Raw genomic sequence first — 17,797 nt, forward strand, 5'->3', positions numbered from 1 at the left:
GGACCTTCACCCAGCACTTCCCCCTCCCACTCCTGCTCCCGCTCCATCAGCTCCCTCATGAGTGGGTCATCCCACACTGTATGAGTGTGTTATTTTACCTTAGACCCTTCACTCAGGGCAGGGTGGCAAATGCAGAGGCAGGTGGATCTCTGTGAGTGCATGTCTGGCCTGGGCTACAGAGTGAGTTCCAGGACAGCAGAGGCTACATAGAGAAACCCTGTCTCAAACAAACTCCAAAAACCCTTTGCTCATAATTCTAGCTAGGTAGGTAGTTCAGTGCCGGCCTGGGCAACTTAGTGAGACCTGGTCCCAATAAAATAAAATAGCATTTGTCTAGTAGGCATGAGGACCTGGGTTCCATTTCTGGTACCACCCCAGACCTCTTCTGACCCCATTCCCCCTTCCGTTACCTCCCTGTTTTCTTACTTCCCTAAATGCATGCCTCAGAAGAGTTGTTGAAGCTGTTTCCAAATCTCCAGCCCACTCTAACCCTACTCCTTGGTCACTGTTCTTGTCAAAGTCACTATGGCCCTGGCCTGTCCATCTCAGTCTCACTTGACCTGGTGAGCCAACATTCCCTCGTGTCTTCTCTTCCCCTGTTTTCCAGGGAGGCCCCTGGCTTTCACCCTCATGACCCTTCCTTCTTAGTCTTTACTGCTAGCTTCTTCTCCCAGGCCTTCAGACGCTAGCAGACCTAGAGTTCTACTTACACCTCTCCTCCACCCCTGCATACTGCACTGGTCATCGTATCCAGTCTGTCAGATGACTTTTGTCCAGATGTCTTGGGTTTCTGTCTTCAAAGACCTTTCTCTTGAGCCTCAGTTCTGTGTGTCCTGCATCTGGTTGGCATCTTTCCTTAGTGCCTAATGTTGGGTCTCAAATGCAGCGAGTCTGCCAGATTCTAAGTCCCTCTCATACTGCTCTCCCATTCTTCCTCATCCCTCTAATTCCGTGCCTTGTTTTAGTTGCTCAGGTCAGAGGCCTCTCTCTTTTTCAACATACTTTCATTTATTAGAAAACACTTGATTCTACAGAATATTTCTAGGACAGCCTCCTCACACCACCTTCACAGCTGGCTGGTGCAGTCACCATCTCTTTCCCAAATTACTGCAGTCGGTGCCTAACCAACCTTCTTCCTCTCAGTGTGTTCTCAAGATGGAAAAGGGCGGGGTCGAGTCCTCCCCGTTCCCTACACACACAGACAGTACTGAAGTTTACACCCAAGACACTGAGCTATAATTGTTAATGCAGATTATCCTAGTTGAAAACCAGTCTTCTAGAAAAAAATAAAGTCCAGACCAGTGGCAACAGCTTAGTTGTCCTACAAGCGTGAGGACCTATGTCCAATCCCCTGAACCCATAAAAATGTCAGGTGTGGTAGTGTGTTCTTAGAGAAACAGGGGGCTCCTGCGGCTGGATGGCCAGCCAGCTCTAGCTAATCCATAAGCCCCAGGTCCCAATGAGAGGCATCTCAAAGGAGACAGATGATGTTCCTGAGGCCACTGCCTTGCTAGTCTTCACACATACACACACATTAAGAAACAAGAGGGGAGTCATCAGATGACTTAAATAATCTGGAAGGTTCTCTATGGTTACCTCCTGCATGACTTGAGTTTACTCTTATCCCAGTGTTTTTCCGTTCCTAAACTTGCTGCTTTGTCACAGCAATAGAAAGCCTGACAAGGACAGAGGCTAGAACTAGACTTGCATTATTATATTTAGTGTTACACTGAACATGTTGAAGAAATGTGGATCTTTCCCCATTCACAGCCTATATGGGCTTCACATTCTCACCAACACCTGTTATCGCCTGTCATCGAGATCAGTTGTTAAAACCAGTTTTGTCAAGCTAAGTGAAAATGTAAAGATAAGGGTTTGTTCCTCATTTCTACCTCTGGCTTCTGATTTTTGTCCTTGGAGAAAGTGGGGGTTTTGTTTGTTGTTTTCTTAGTTGGCTGTGCTGTGGTGAGCTACTTGTTTTCTTTCATCTGAATCCACTGTGGCCAGTCATCCCATTAAGAGTAGGGCAGGTTTGAAGCAGCAGCACTGGCCATAGCCAACGCTCCCAGAGTCCCTTGAGAGGAGGGCTTTCCAGGGGTGGGGACCAACTCACCAGCACAGGACTTGAAGGAAGATGCAGCTCTCACGTAGAAGAGGGCAAGAAAAGGCCCCCTCTGTCCTCCTGTTCTCTCTTGTCTTCAGATGGATGAGGATGAGGACGAGGATGACGTGGGAGAGCACGAGGATGACCACCCCGGCATGGAGGTGGTGCTGCATGAGGACAAGAAGTACTACCCCACGGCCGAGGAGGTGTACGGCCCCGAGGTGGAGACCATAGTCCAGGAGGAAGACACCCAGCCCCTCACAGGTATGGCTGGAGGAAACCTTGTCTAGCTGTCAGCGAGTCTTCAAAGTTCAGTGAGTGAATTGGGCGATTGTTTTCTTTAACTTTCAGTGTTATTTCTAGATAAGAGTCAAGTATCTTTGTCTCAATATTCAGCAAAACTCTTAGCTTGGTACTGAGCAAAAGGAGTTAGTATTTGGGGGCTATGGCGATATAAGAGCTATAGCTAAGAGCACTGGCTGCGCTTGCAGAGGACCCAGGCTCCATTCTGAGCACCCACATGGCACCTCACACAGCTCACAGCCGCCTGTAACTCCAACTCCAGAGGACCCGGTGCCCTCTTCTGACCTCCAGGCATGCATGTGATGTACAAACACACATGAAATAAAATAACTAAAGGAGTTAGTGCTTTATCCACTTCCTGATGCTTAAAGCCTGCCATGCTCTCTTTGGTCTGATGTTTTCCCAGCTGGTCTGAGCAGTCCGGGTAGAGCTCACTGTCCACCTCTTAGTACTGATTCAGGAAAGCAATTCCATTACAGAAAGTTGGGCTTTTTGTGTCTGTTGTTTCCCCACATCCCACCAAATAAGCTGAAGTCCCTTCCTTCACTGTCTCAGGCCGAAATAGCATTCCAGAATTTCTCAACTTGAGTGATGGATCCTTGAGAATAAATTAAATTGCTGTTATATATCATGCACTGTAAAGCCCGATCCAGTGGCGCGAGCTCCGCATCTCTGGTTCATACCTACCTACATGTCACTGCTTTTCTTCTTTCCTCCAGAGCCCATTATAAAGCCAGTGAAAACCAAGAAATTCACCCTGATGGAGCAGACGCTACCCGTCACGGTGTATGAGATGGAGTAAGTCTTAAGACCCCTCGGCTCTTCTTAGAGGCAGGAAAAGGTGGTTTGTGGTTGAAAGAGCCAGAGAATTATGACAGCAGTTTTTTATGATCTGTCAGCGTATGGCTGCTGGGATGTTGGGTTCAGTCTTCTCTCCCAGCTCTCATCTGGATGTCAGCTGTCTCCCTTCCTTCATCCCAGCACTACCTGTAACCCAGAAGGCCCTGAGGCCAGTCCCTGAGACAGAATGGGGAGTTATAATTACCAGCATGGAGCTCTGTGTTCTGCCCATCAGTCTTCAGAGCTGTGGTCAGCAGCTGAGAAACAGCTCCAGGAAGTGTTCGCTGACAGTTGTTTTATTCTCCCTGTCCGTTTGACATTCTTTTTATTCTCTCTGTCTGTCTCTCGCTTTTTCTGTAGTGGTAAGGTTGTTGTTATTTATTTGGTTTTTTTGTTTGTTTGATTTAGAGGCAGGGTTTGTCTGTGTAGCCCTAGTGTAGCTTATAATGTCCACCTATGAGGTGTTGTGATTATAACCCTGAACCACCATGCCCAGCTGATCATTGCATCCTCCTGTCCATCCCCTGCCCCGGGTCTCATGCATGCCAGGCTGGTTTTGATCCTGCTGTCTCCACCACATAAGCAAGCACTAGGATCACTCCGTGACCCATCATGCCAGCCTCGTCTGAATTGAACCTTTCTTTTTCAATCATTTTACTGTTGAGATCTGTATAATGGTGACCATGAAACCCAGATGACAGAGAACCGCTAAAGTTGTCTTTCAACCTCCCCATGCACTCTGTGGTGCATGCCTGTATACTTTCATCCAGAGGGCACTGGTCTCATGATCTTGGTTTCCAGGCTGTGTTGTCTTGTGAGCACCCTGACCTAGGGCTCTGAATGTTCTGCAGTTGATCTGAAAGTTGTTCCCGGCTGGAAATAGCTGGCCCACCTCTGTGCCTCCCTCCTCAGGAGCTTCTGCCATAGTTTGTTTTGTCTTTGTTTTTCCTTCCAGTTTCTTAGCAGATCTGATGGACAACTCTGAGCTCATCAGAAACGTGACCTTGTGTGGCCATCTGCACCACGGCAAGGTGAGAGGCTGTTGTGCTTCTTGGAATGGGATTTCTCTTTGTACCTGCTTGACTTCTGAGCCTTTATGAAGTGCTAAGGCTGGGCAAGTGGTTGGGGGACATGAAGACAATGCTCCCTGCATGTTCTTATGGAACCGTGTGTCATGCCATTCCAGCCACTTACATGCCTGAGCCGTGTGTTTACACTAGACGGAGAAAGGGAAATTAAACCTTTCTCTGGTTTTTATAACCTTTTATTTCCTGAGGGAGGACTTTCCAAGAAAGAGTTCATCTTTCATTGAAAAATAATCTTGTGGCTTCTGTGTTAATCCTTTGCTGTCCCATAATTCTCTTTGTTTTTCTCTACCTTCCTTCATGCCTAAATTACATGGTGCATTGGGAGCGTGGGGAAAAGGCACAGATTTTCTTCCACAATTGGAGTTCTTGTCCATCTCTTCTTTTTCAGACCTGTTTCGTAGATTGTTTAATAGAACAGACGCATCCGGAAATCAGAAAGCGCTATGACCAAGATGTAAGTAGAACTTGGGCTGAGCTGTTGGGAATGCCTTGCCCTCCGGTCCCTCACCTGCACTCAGCAACAGAGGTGTCTTCCGACTGCTGCTGTGTGATTGGAATCTAGTAATAGGCGTAAGCGTTCTCAAGAGCGTGGAGAATGTTAACCTGCATTATTTTTAGGTGATCTGTTCTGCATTTGGGATCCCTTTTCAGGATGTATCCTGACTTTTATAGTCTCCTCTTTTCTATCATTTTATTAATAGCCTGCTCTATAAATATCCTACAGTCAGTTGGGCCTTGTTATTTTCATGGTAAATTTAAATGCCTGTGAGCAAGGCCAACTGTGGCGGCAACTCTCAGTGCAATAAATGTTCAGACTCTGCCAGATTGACTGTTTTGACCTGTGAGACTTGAGGCTGGCACGTGTCTCCCTCTACCACTCCTAAGATCTAGTGCAGTGTGTACAGCCTGGCTCTCCAGCCACTCGTGACTGTAGTGTCTACTTACTCCCACCCCTGCACGCATGCAGCAACCTCTTCCATGTGGGAGGGCACTGGTCTCCTTGACTGGAGTTACTCTGGGGACACTCTGCTGTCTTGAGTCTAGTTTTCTTCCTGAGGAAGCGCCTGGAGTTGGGAGGAGGTGAGCGAGGTGATTGATGGCCTGCGTATGGGAGAGAAGTCTGAATTCAGGTGCTAACATCACTAAATGTTTTTCAGCTATGCTATACTGACATCCTCTTCACAGAACAAGAGGTGAGTGAGTGTGTCTTGGGAAATCAGACTTTGCCTACACAGACCCACCAGCCATTGTTTTGTAGAGACTGGGGAGGCCTTTTCCGGAACACTTCCATTTAGTCTTGCCCTATGCTTCTCTCCTGCCACTTTCCATCATTCCATAATGAGAACTGGGAAGGCAAGCTGAGTATGGGGGCAGAGCCTCCCAGCCCTTGAGTAGATTCAACAAATACTGAGAGGTGATGTTCATACTTGTAAAACTCTATGTGATCTCTACAATATCCCACAGTTCCTAAGATGTCTCCTGTGGGACCATCTACTTCCAGGAGGGGCTTCTCTGTGAAGGGCTGTGGTCCAGTCTGCCGCTTGTCTCTTTCAGCCTGGATCTGCCCCCTCCTTTATCATCTGTCCCTTTTTTCCCCAAAGAACTCTGTGGAAGGCTCTCATACGTGTACAGGGTTAACTAAAGGAATTGAGGGCAGTGTTCCACAGGATAAGCCATCCCAGTAGCGCTGTTAGTGTTCTAACAGTTACTGTTGGAGTGTGGCAGGGTTTTGTTTGGGTTTTGCTTCTTTCAGTGGTTCCGTGCTGACCTCAGACTCTGCATTATTTGCCGCAGCCTCATCAGTGCTGCTGTTAGAGACCTCATTGTGGGTTTCAGAGGTCTTTTCTTTTCTTTTCTTTTCTTTTCTTTTCTTTTCTTTTCTTTTCTTTTCTTTCTTTCTTTCCTTTCTTTCTTCCCCTCCCCTCCCCTCCCCTCCCCTCCCCTCCCCTCCCCTCCCCTCCCCTCCCCTCCCCTCCCCTCCCCTCCTCTCTCCTTTCCTTTTTCCTTTTTCCTTTTCCTTTTTCCTTTTCCTTTTTCCTTTCCTTTCCTCTTTCTTTCTTTCTTTCTTTCTTTCTTTCTTTCTTTCTTTCTTTCTTTCTTTCTTGTGGTTGTGGGTGAGATAGGGTCTCTCTCTATAGTCCTGTCTTGGAATTTGCTATGTAAACCATGCTGACCTTGAACTCACAGAGATCCTCCTGCCTCTGCCTCTCTGCCTCTCTGCCTCTCTGCCTCTCTGCCTCTCTGCCTCTCTGCCTCTCTGCCTCTCTGCCTCTCTGCCTCTCTGCCTCTCTGCCTCTGCCTCTGCCTCCTAAGTGTTGGCATTAATGGTATACCACAGTATAACTGCCCAGCTTTCCCCGCTTTTAAAATACTTATTTCCTATGAGAACTTCTAAATATTTCTTTCCTTTAAAAACAAAACCAAGGGCTGGAGAGATGGCTCAGAGGTTGAGAGCACTGACTGTTCTTCCAGAGGTCCTGAGTTCAATTCCCAGCAACCACATGGTGGCTCACAACCATCTGTAATGGGATCTGATGCTCTCTTCTGGTGCGTCTGAAGACAGCTACAGTGTACTCATATAAATGAAAAACAAAACAAACAAACAAACAAACAAACAAAAAACAAAAAGCCCTAAACCCAGATTGTTTCTTTTTATTTTTATGACACTCACCTGCTTTGTTCCAATGAAGGAGGTGAGAACCTGGGGTCTGAGGCCTCTGAGCTTACATCATTGCTCGCTCTTGTCATTTTTCTTGTTTAACTAATTGCCTTTCAGTACTGATTAAGGCCCATTACCTTGCTTGCTGGTGTACAAGGTAGAACAGACCTGTAATCCCAGCTACTCCAAAGGCACCGTCAGAAATTCAAATCCAGCTCCGTGTAGTAGCTCATACCTTTAGTCCCAGGACTAGGAGGCAGGGATAGGTGGATGGGTCTCTGAGTTAGAGGCCAGCCCGAAAGGAAGTTATTCAAAGCCTACCAGGGTTATAGAACAAGGATGAGGTCAGCCTGAACAACTTAGTGAGACTTTGTCTCAAAATAAAACTTCAGAGCTAAGGGTATTGATCACCTAGTATGTGAGATATTCAATTCCTAATATTCCTTGCTCTGCCCCTGCCCCCCAAATTAGTTTTAGGACCGGAAATGTAATTCTGTGGTAGAATACTTGCTTAGTATGTACATATTCTGAGTTTATTCTCTAGTACTGTAAAAAAAAGTATGTGTGCACAGGCCTCTAATCCCAGCACTCAGAGGCAGAGAGATCTCTGAAAGTTTGAGAGCAGCCTGGTCTAAAAGCTAGTTCCAGGATAGCCAGAGAAACCCTGTCTTAAAAACAAAAACCAAACCAAACAAAAAAGTGTGTGTGTGTGTGTGTGTGTGTGTGTGTGTGTGTGTGTGTGATCTAAAAAATCATGTCAGAGATCTAGATAAAAAGAAAGAATTACACCCACTACAAGGAGAACCATTTGTATGATCAGTTAGCAACTGATAAACCCCAAGAGCTGAGGGATTCCTTTGGTCGGGGATAAGTCTTGAGTGTCTGTCTGTGGATTTCAGAGAGGCGTCGGCATCAAGAGCACTCCTGTGACGGTGGTGCTGCCGGACACCAAAGGGAAGTCTTACCTCTTCAACATCATGGACACGCCAGGTGGGCCCCTTGACCCTTACTGTCACAGCCTTGTCCACGCTGTTTGTGCTCCGTTTCCCAGAGCAGTACGGAGTGTTCTTGGTGTTTGTGTTCTTGTTCACGGGTTTCCTTTTCTTTGACACAATAGCGGTCTCCTGGCCTTTGATGTCACATCCATCTTTACTTCCCGGTGGAATTTTAAATTTTAGGAACTTTGTGTGTACACTGATTTCAGTTTATGTTAGGCCCCAGGCCTAGCCATGATGAAATAAAGGTGAGTCAGACCTAACCCTGGAGAAGTGGACAAAGTGTGTCAGGGTGCCGTGGCCCTGCCGCCAGCTGTTTCTTTCGTGGAAAGGGCTGACTTGATGCATAAGTGTTTGATTTAATGTCTGGGCCATTTGGGATCTGGCAGACTTGCCTTCAGTGCCCCATCAGGTTCCCATGCCTGGGCACTCTGGTGCCCCGGCCACCCCGTCCTCTAGCTGTGCCTTGTCTGGAGCGGCTCACCATGCTTCCTAGGCCTTCCTTTGCCATTCCCCTGTCTCCAGATCATCATAGCTTCTGCACTGTTGGTTACCTGTCAGACTAAATTGGTGTGTCGGCTGCTTTACCGTCTCTATGTGGAGACTTGTATAAAACTTTAATCCCAGGATAGGACTCAAATCAAATGAGAGTTTAAACACTGTGAGATGCTGTGGGCAGGAAGAAGGATATTTGGAGTTCATAGGACTGGTTCCTTGGGTCACCCTAGAAGCTAACTGACTCCTTCCACCAAGCAATAGCTGGATATTTGCTTTTCAGGTCATGTGAATTTTTCTGATGAGGTCACAGCTGGCTTGCGCATCTCAGATGGAGTAGTCCTTTTCATTGATGCTGCTGAGGGGGTAAGTTTGTCTGGGCTCTTAGAAACTAGTCCCCTGTTAACATGCCCCTACTAATTCTTCTGAGAGCCACGAAACATGCAAGTTTGTAGGCTCAGGGTTTCTCCAAATTTAGGGAAGTAAGCGACATTCAGAGTTAGAGATTGTACTTGAAAATCTTTATGTTTCTAAACTGAAAGATTGGATATGCTAATAACCTCATTCATACCATTCCACATGAGACACCAGCAGAGGGAGCCAGAGGCGCCTTACTAAAACACTGTTCAGACTTAGTCAAACCTTGTACAAGGAACTCATTCTCGTCTGTTGATGATTTATCTCTATACTGGAAACATGCTCTCTTGAGTCTGTGCCTGTGAGTTGTAGAAAAGTATTTACAGACTGTTTTCTTTCTTTGTTTTTTGTGTTTTAATGAGATGAAATCTTACTCTGGGGCTGACAAGTAGATTAGTTCTTAAGGCACTTGCTGCAAACCTGGTTACCTGAGTTCAGGCTCTGAACTTACATATGGTAGAAGCAGAGAACCAGCTTCCAAAAGTCCTCTGACGTCCATACTACACCATTACATGAACTTACACACACACACATAAAGATAAATGTAATTTTAAAAGTTAAAAAGAGACAGGCAAAGGTGGTGCACACCTTTAACCCCAGTACTTGGGAGGCAGAGACAAATGAGTCTCTTAATTTGAGACCAGCCTAATCTATAAAGCGAGTTCCAGGACAGCCAGGGCTACACAGAGAAAACCTGTCTCAAGAAACCATAAAGAAAAAAGAAAAAAAAAATTAAAAAGAACTCTTGCTGTGTAGCTCAGGTTGGCCTAGAACTTACTGTCTAGCCCAGGTCAACTCACAGTGCTCTCCATGTGTCTGCCTTCTGAGTGCTGGGATTGAAGATGCGCACCTCTCCACCCACCGTATCCTCATACCTGATACTCTGGCTGACCCATCTGGGCTCTCAGAGGTTCCTGTGGCTGACTCTTTCACCCTTTGACATAGCTCAGGTTTTAGTACTTGCTTATTTTTTTCCACTTTCCCTGCTCTGGTCCTAACACCAGCCATTTCTTCAATGAGTTCTGGCTTCCTATATAGGGGAGACCACTATTTAGAAACAAAGATCTGGGGGTGCTCATTGCTGCAGTGATCCTTCACTTCCAGACCCATTCACTGAGCACAACTATCTAATGCACACCCACACATCTGTCACTTTTCTGCACAGGGGTGTTAAAAGCGTCAGGCATTCAAAGTGAATGTAGCTTTGTGTGCCTGTAATCACAGCACTTTGGAAGTAAGAAGATTACTAGAAATCCGAGGCAACCTGAGGCTACAAACCAAGGCCTTGTCTAAGTAAATAAGGAAAGAAAGAAAGAAAGAAAGAAAGAAAGAAAGAAAGAAAGAAAGAAAGAAAGAAGGAAGAGTGACAACAAGCAATAAATGGCTTATTCATCCAGGCATGGGCGGATACCTGTCGTCATAATGGCTCTGTAGGCCAAGACAGGAAGGAAGACAGCAGATTTACATAAGTTAGTAATGCCCTGTGTCGGAATAGACTAAAAAGGCCTGGGGATGTAGCTCAGACAAGGCTCTGGGTTTAATCCTTAGGATCACAGCAAAAAGAAAAAAAGAGATTGTACATCATTCATCCTAATACTTCTAAATCCAATAAGTTCTTCCTAGCCTTCTAAGTCCCTTCTCTGGTGCTGAGACGCCTGGGTCTCCAATCCTCGTTGTATTTACTTGCTTCTCTGTGCTGCTGAGTAGGTACCCTCTTATCAGTTCTGCATCTGCCATGGCATGATCTTCCAGCTGACACTTCATCCCCAGGTCCTTTCCCCCTTGTACTGAGTGTGCTGAGCGTGTTCTCTTTGGCTCTGCTGTAGATTTTGTGCCCTCTGCTCTTTGTACCACCTCTAGACCCTTGTGTTTCTCAGGTGATGCTGAACACAGAGCGGCTAATCAAACACGCAGTGCAGGAAAGGTTAGCAGTCACCGTGTGCATCAACAAAATCGACCGGCTGATCTTGGAGCTGAAGCTGCCTCCAACAGATGCTTATTACAAGCTGCGACACATTGTGGATGAAGTCAACGGATTAATAAGGTATAAGGCCCTGCAGAGACCCTGAGGATTTCCTGTCTTTAGGAGAGTCTGGCTTTTATAAATCTTAATTTTACCCTTGAGCAACTTTTTGGTGTGTGTTGATGAGTTTGTCAGACAACTCAGACAGTACATGTCAGGTTTCTACAGGATTGACTCCAAGCATAGTCTTATCAGCTCAGTGTCTTAACACACTTCTGTCTTTGTTGTTAATAGGATCTAAACAAGTCTCACCGTTACCACATACCAGCCGTGTTAGGTTGGGTTGGGTATTTAAAGCTTTGTTGTTTATTTGTTGATTTTATGTGTCTGAATGGATCATATGTATGTGTACCTTGTACGTGCCTGATACCTAGAGAGTGGAGAGCGTCCGTGTAAGTGCTGGGACTGAACCTGGGTCCCGTGCCGAAGAACTAACACTGCTCTACATCTGAGCCATCTCTTCAGCCCCAAAGCTCGTGGGTTGTTGGTTGTTTTATGCATTGGGTGTCTTGCCTGTGTACCATATTTTGCTTTTGCCCACAAAACCTCAGACATTAAAGTGGAAAATAAGAGGGTGACACTAAGGGTCAACCTGGTCTCTTTGTCTGAGGGCATCCACATCCACAGAATACACACAAAACAGTAGTTTAATTTGAATGCCTGAGATGGTCATAATGGTCCATACCTATAGTCCTGGCACTCAGAAAGCTGCAGCAGAATTGCCATGAGTTTGAGGTTAATATGGGGTGCAGAATGAGACACTATCAGAAAACACCAAGGCTGGCAAGCTGGTTCAGCAGGTAAGGGACTTGCCTGTCTGTGTTCAGTCATCAGAACCCGGGTAGAGATGGAGGGGGAACGGACTTCACAGAGTTGTTTTCTGACCACTCTCATACTGGCAGGCGTGTGTGCACCATACACATCTGTCTGCTTCAGAGGAAGGGAGAAGACTGAGGCTCACGTTGACAAGTGTGGACCCGAGTTAGCAGCCTGCCTGTGCAGTGCTGGTACTCAGGGGCACCTGGAGAGCCCTGATGGCCCAAGGAGACATCCTGGTCCTTGAGCCCCTGCCTCAGCCCCCCAAGTTCTGCGATTACAGGACTATACCTCCACTCCTGGATTCTTCTGAATGGCTTGTTTGTTTGTTTGTTTGTTTGTTTGTTTGTTTGTTTTTCGAGACAGGGTTTCTCTGTGTAGCACTGGCTGTCCTGGAACTCACTCTGTAGACCAGGCTGGCCTCGAAGTCAGAAATCTACCTGCCTCTGCCTCCCAAGTGCTTCGATAAAGGCTGTAGCTGTCTTCAGACACCCCAGAAGAGCATGTCAGATCTTGTTACAGATGGTTGTGAGCCACCATGTGGTTGCTGGGATTTGAACTCAGGACCTTTGGAAGCGCAGTCAGTGCATTTAATCGCTGAGCTATTTCACCAGCCCTCTGAATGGCTTTTAAGTTTCAGGGGTATAGCTTGTCATACAGCACTTGCTTACTGTGTGCAGGGCCTAGTTTTGCTTCTTCAAAATTGTGGAATGAAAGTTTCAGCGTGAGGTCAGGTGGTGGCACAGGCCTTTAATTCCAGCTCTCAGAGGCAGAGGCTGGTGGATCTTTTCAAAACCAACCTGGTCTACAGATTGAGTTCCAGGGCAGCTGGAGCTACACAGAGAAACCCTGTCTCAAAAAGCCAAAAAACGGGGGGGGGGGGGGGGGTGAGGGAGAGTTTATATCAGAGAGTGACAGTGGAGAGAGCAGCGCTGCTCTGTTCCTCTCTCCTCAGTGTTGCTTTTATGGCTTGTCCACCCACGCACTCTCAGCCCTAGACAGGGCCTCTTATAGCCCAGGCTATCCTGGACTTCCTACAAAGCCAAGGATGACCTTGAAGTGCTCTTTCTGCCTCCCTTTCTGAGTGCTGGGATAACAGGCTAAGCTGTCACGTCCAGTGTATAGCGCTGGGGTCAGACACAAGGCCTGGGACGTGCTAGGCAAACAAACATTGCCCATGTCTTTATATGTCCTTTTGTATTGGAATTGACATTTCCCAAATGTGTCCCTCTGACCACATTAATTTGTGTTCCCAGGTCTGTCTCTATCCTCTAGGTTTCCCCTTGACTGTCCTGTGTGGTTAGCTTTTTCAAAACTGCAGAACATCCCGGCTCTGGGAAATGAGCTTGCTATTGGGAGTGAGGGAACGAGTCTATCATGTCGCTTTCTTGACCAGGCTCCTGGCAAATCTAAGAATCTCATGCCAGCACCTGCTGAGTCTGGAGAATGAAGACTCTGACAGGGAGTTGCTTACCCTTCCTTTTGGGAGCATGTCAGTGCTGCAGCGCTGCCTGGCACCAGGGCTACTGAGCTGTCTGGCACTGGCTCACAACGGTCTCTGTTTCAGCATGTATTCCACCGACGAGAACCTGATCCTTTCTCCGCTCCTGGGCAACGTCTGCTTCTCCAGTTCCCAGTACAGCATCTGCTTCACACTGGGTTCCTTTGCCAAGATCTACGCTGACACCTTTGGTAAGCTCTGCCTGCTGCTGTCTCGCCTGCTTCCCTTGTCATGTGTCCCTGTCCTGCTGAATGGCTCAGAAATTGGCTTCCTGTCACATTCCTTCCTTGGCGGGGAGGGGCACTCATCACCTCTTATAGTCAAATTTGAGGCTTCTTTTGAAAAGCCTCCGAATCTTTATTCAGGCTTACTTGTTTCTAGACAGTTTTGTTTTGTTTGTTTGTTTTTTAAATAAAAAGTTTTATGTTTGGTGTGCACACTTGTATGTGTTCACGCTCATGTGCACCAGCCATGTTTATGTAGATGCCCACATTGACTAGAACAGGACATGAGATCCCTTGGAAATGGAATACAAGTGGGCGTGAGCCATCTTGTGTGGGTGCTGTCCACTCAGTCCAGGTCCTCTGCAAGTACAGTGATTCCTGTGTCACTGAGCCATCTTTCTTCCCCTCTAAATAACAACCGAAAATTTGAGTGCTTAGGAAAAAGCCTAGTATTAAGGTGCAAGCTTTTAATTCCAGCACTCAGAAGGAGAGGCAGGCAGATATCTGTGAGTTTGAGATCAGCCAGGGTTACATAGGAATATTCTGAAAAAAAAAAAAAAAAACTCACTTTAGACATAAGCCCACCTCCTAGAGAAACCATCTGTAGCCGAGGCACAGGTGCCCACAAAGCCTTTCCGGTTCTTTTCCAAAATGGATGGAGATTTGACAAGATGGAGCTTCTTGCGGTCTTCCCAGACATCTCCAGGCACGTAGGCCTGTAGTAGGCCTTGTTGAGGACTCGTGTTGGACTGCAGTCAGCCTTTACAGGCCTCGCTGCTAGGCACGGGTGACTGAGTTCATGGATTCCTAGAGCCTTGACACTGTATCCTTGGGAGCACTTCCCACTCAGCGGGCTCTCTGGCTTCCATCTCTGTCTCACTCATTAACTCTCATTCCCATAGGAGCTGTGCACTGAGCTTGTGTTGGTGTGAGATGCAATAGAGGAGAGCCGTTACTCTGATTTTAAGCTGAGGAAACGGCCCCCAGTGGACAGTAGCATGCCACCTCAGCCCTGTCACCTGCCTGTTGTGGGTGCCGGTTGGTCTTGGTGCTTTTTTATCTTGTACTGTTTAGGTTGGTTGGTTTGCTTTTTGTTTGTTTGGTTCCCCACCACCACCACCCCAGTGCCTAGAATTAAATTCAAAAGCTAGGCAAACATTCTACTATATCCTGAAGATAGCCCAGACTGTTGGACGGATGAATGATAGGTAGACAGAGATACAAACTCATTGTAAAAAAGTAGGAAAACAAGCCTATGACTTGTTTGCCATAACCATTGTTATAGTTTTTTTATGGGTCCTGCTTTGCTATTTACTGTTGTACCTGAATGAGATATTACATATAAGGCTGAACAAATGGTTAAGTTGGAACCTGGGTCCGATTCCTGGCACCCACATGACAACTATAACTCCAGTTCCAAAGGATATGGTGTCCTCTTCTGGCCTCCGTGGGCACTGTATGCACATGGTGTACATAAATACATGCAGACAAACACATAACAATGCATTTATTTTTTTTTTAAAGATTTATTTATTGATTATATGTAAGTACACTGTAGCTGTCTTCAGACACTCCAGAAGAGGGAGTCCATTTTTTTTTTTTTTTTAAGATTTATTTATTGATTATATGTAAGTACACTGTAGCTGTCTTCAGACACTCCAGAAGAGGGAGTCAGATCTCTTTACGGATGGTTGTGAGCCACCATGTGGCTGCTGGGATTTGAACTCTGGACCTTCGGAAGAGCAGTCGGGTGCTCTTACCCACTGAGCCATCTCACCAGCCCGCATTTATTTTTTTAAAGAGATATATATATAGACATCTTCTATGTTCTCACTCCTCATTGAAACAGTGACTATGCTGTTCCAACCACATTCTTGCCATTAAACATTTGTTTGTTTTTTTTTTTTTTTTTAATTTGAAAGAATAATTTTTTTTTATTACATATTTTCCTCAATTACATTTCCAATACTATCCCAAAAGTCCCCCATAGCGCCCCCCACTTCCCTACCCACCCATTCCCATTCTTTTGGCCCTGGCATTCCCCTATATTGGGGCATATAAAGTTTGCAAGTCCAATGGGCCTCTCTTTCCATTGATGGCCGACTAGGCCATCTTTCGATACATATGCAGCTAGAGACAAGAGCTCCAGGGTTCTGGTTAGTACATTATGTTGTTCCAACAATAGGGTTGCAGATCCCTTTAGCTCCTTGGGTACTTTCTCTAGCTTCTCCATTGGGAGCCCTGTGATACATCCAATAGCTGACTGTGAACATCCACTCCTGTGTTTGCTAGGCCCCTGCATAGTCTCACAAGAGACAGCTATCTTTGGGTTAAACATTTGTTTTTAGTTGTTTTTCAGTTGTAAACTGTGGGTCAATGGGACTGAGTGGAACCCGAGGGCACCATGTGCTAAACATGCAGGAGGTGCTGGGCTTTATCCTTGGCACCTAAATAATAAGTGGATGGCTGAGTGGGCAGACGGACAGCGAGGAGAAGTGACTGAGCAGGGTTCGGGGAGGAATCTGGGTTTCTCTGCCCTTTGTATCAGCATGAAAAGCAAAGTCAAGGCTTCCTGGGTTGTTGGAAGTGCTTCCCGTTCTGTGCGTTTGGGTTTGGTTTCATTTTTGAGAGTTTCACTTTCTTCCAGGTTAACCTGTTTTCTAGTCTAGCCTCAGATTTCAGCCTCACCGTAGTTTGATGAAATGGTACAATTCCATATTTGTAGAAGGCCCTGAACCTTGGGAGGCATGGGTGCTCATCCTGTGGACTCACCGTTAGTGACTGGAGGGGCAGCCATGGCTCTACTGTTCTAATACTGTCATAAAAGCCATGTAGCCCAGGAGGAAAAGGCCGCACTGAAGGCAACATTCAAGACCCTGGACTCCTAGGCCTTCACTCTTCATATGTGGCACAAACTGCGTTTTATTACACGTAATTGCTTACAAGTGGTCACAGAAATTTCTGTTAAGAGTTGGCACCCTGGAACCTGCGTGCACTGTGCTGTCAGATCAGCATGTCCTCTTGTGGGCAGTGGAGTAGCACAAGGCATGGTGAGTAAGAAGGCACTGTGAACAAGGACCTCCTCCAGGGAGGAGTCAGAATCCCACACTGGTGAGCAGCAGTGTAAGGTTGCAATGGAAGCTGGATGCTGAGTAGCTGGCATTGTCAAGTATCAGTGACAGAAGGGAGGGACAGTCCTGTGACGTTCCAATAAGACTGGCTATAGGAAAATGACAGGGCTTGCCGGATAGATGGTAGAGCCAAGCACGTCAAGGCTACAGGATTGGAGGAGGGCAGGTGAAGGTGGCATCATTGTTCTTGGCCTGTGCACATGACAGTAGAAAAGTGCCATTGGAACCGCTGGCTGACCATTCTCAGGTGTGGTGGTGTGTACCTGTAGTCCCAGCAGCCAACGGAAGCAAGAGACTTGTGAGTTCAGGGTCAGTTAAGCCACAAGAGCACAGAAGCTGAATGTTTCTGTCATTGGTAGAGTGTTAACACAACAAAACAGACAGACATGATACTGGGCCTGATGGAAGAGGCTTGGGGTTCCAGGCGTTTTCATTGGTATTTAGGATCTGTTAAAGGTGGTGGTGGTGCTCAGGGATTTCGTCAGTATTCAGAAGCAGGACTGTGAGTGTAGACTGATGTTGTCTGGTATTGGAAAGGAGAGGGATGGGGGCATGTGCTCATTCTTTGATTCAGTAAGTAAGCCTTGCGTCACGGGTCCTTTGATGGATGTAGGTGCTGAGAGTTTGTTTCTCTGGGAGGCAGAGTCTTACTTGGTCTCCTAGGTGGACCTTGAACTTGGAATCCTCCTGCCTGAGTCTCTTAAGTAGGGCTATAGAATGCATCATGTCTGTAATATAGTCTTCTGCGCTCTAAGTTCATTCCAGTGTCAATTGTCCTGCAGCTGTAAAGGGCATGGCCAGGTGCAACAATTCACAGCAGAAGGGAAGTTTCAGCAACTGGGAGAGTAGGAAAGAAGGGGCAGGCATGGCACTCAGTTGGATGAAAGAGTATGTAGCATACAAGAGGCCTGGATTTGATCCTCAGTAAAACTGGACATGGTAGTGCACACATAAAATCTCAGCACTTGAGAGGTGGAGGCAGGAGAACCCAAGGTTCAAGGTCATCCTTGATTGCATAATGAGTTCAAGCTAGCCTGGGCTAGATACTCTTAAAAAACAAACAAATGGGGCTGGAGAGATGGCTCAGTCCTTAAGAACACTGACTACTATTCCAGAGGTCCTGAGTTCAATTCCTAGCACCCACATAGTGGCTCACAACCATCTGTAATGGGATCTGATTCTCTCTTCTGTTGTGTCTGAG

General features: G+C 46.6%; 1 protein-coding gene across 1 annotated transcript in view; it reads left to right on the forward strand.

Annotated features, from left to right (window-relative positions):
• Nucleotides 1–17,797, forward strand: part of Eftud2 (elongation factor Tu GTP binding domain containing 2) — a 40,721-nt gene that overhangs the window by 7,018 nt on the left and 15,906 nt on the right. Inside the window, exons 3-11 of the mRNA XM_021175569.3 lie at nucleotides 2,203–2,368; nucleotides 3,127–3,205; nucleotides 4,203–4,278; nucleotides 4,724–4,789; nucleotides 5,493–5,528; nucleotides 7,894–7,984; nucleotides 8,768–8,850; nucleotides 10,779–10,945; nucleotides 13,308–13,432. Of these exons, the coding sequence (XP_021031228.1) occupies nucleotides 2,203–2,368; nucleotides 3,127–3,205; nucleotides 4,203–4,278; nucleotides 4,724–4,789; nucleotides 5,493–5,528; nucleotides 7,894–7,984; nucleotides 8,768–8,850; nucleotides 10,779–10,945; nucleotides 13,308–13,432 (889 nt within the window). The remainder of the gene's footprint in view (nucleotides 1–2,202; nucleotides 2,369–3,126; nucleotides 3,206–4,202; nucleotides 4,279–4,723; nucleotides 4,790–5,492; nucleotides 5,529–7,893; nucleotides 7,985–8,767; nucleotides 8,851–10,778; nucleotides 10,946–13,307; nucleotides 13,433–17,797) is intronic.

The sequence above is a fragment of the Mus caroli genome, unplaced genomic scaffold, assembly GCF_978045245.1.
Source record: "Mus caroli unplaced genomic scaffold, Mus_caroli_1 scaffold_13, whole genome shotgun sequence".
Lineage (NCBI taxonomy): Eukaryota > Metazoa > Chordata > Mammalia > Rodentia > Muridae > Mus > Mus caroli.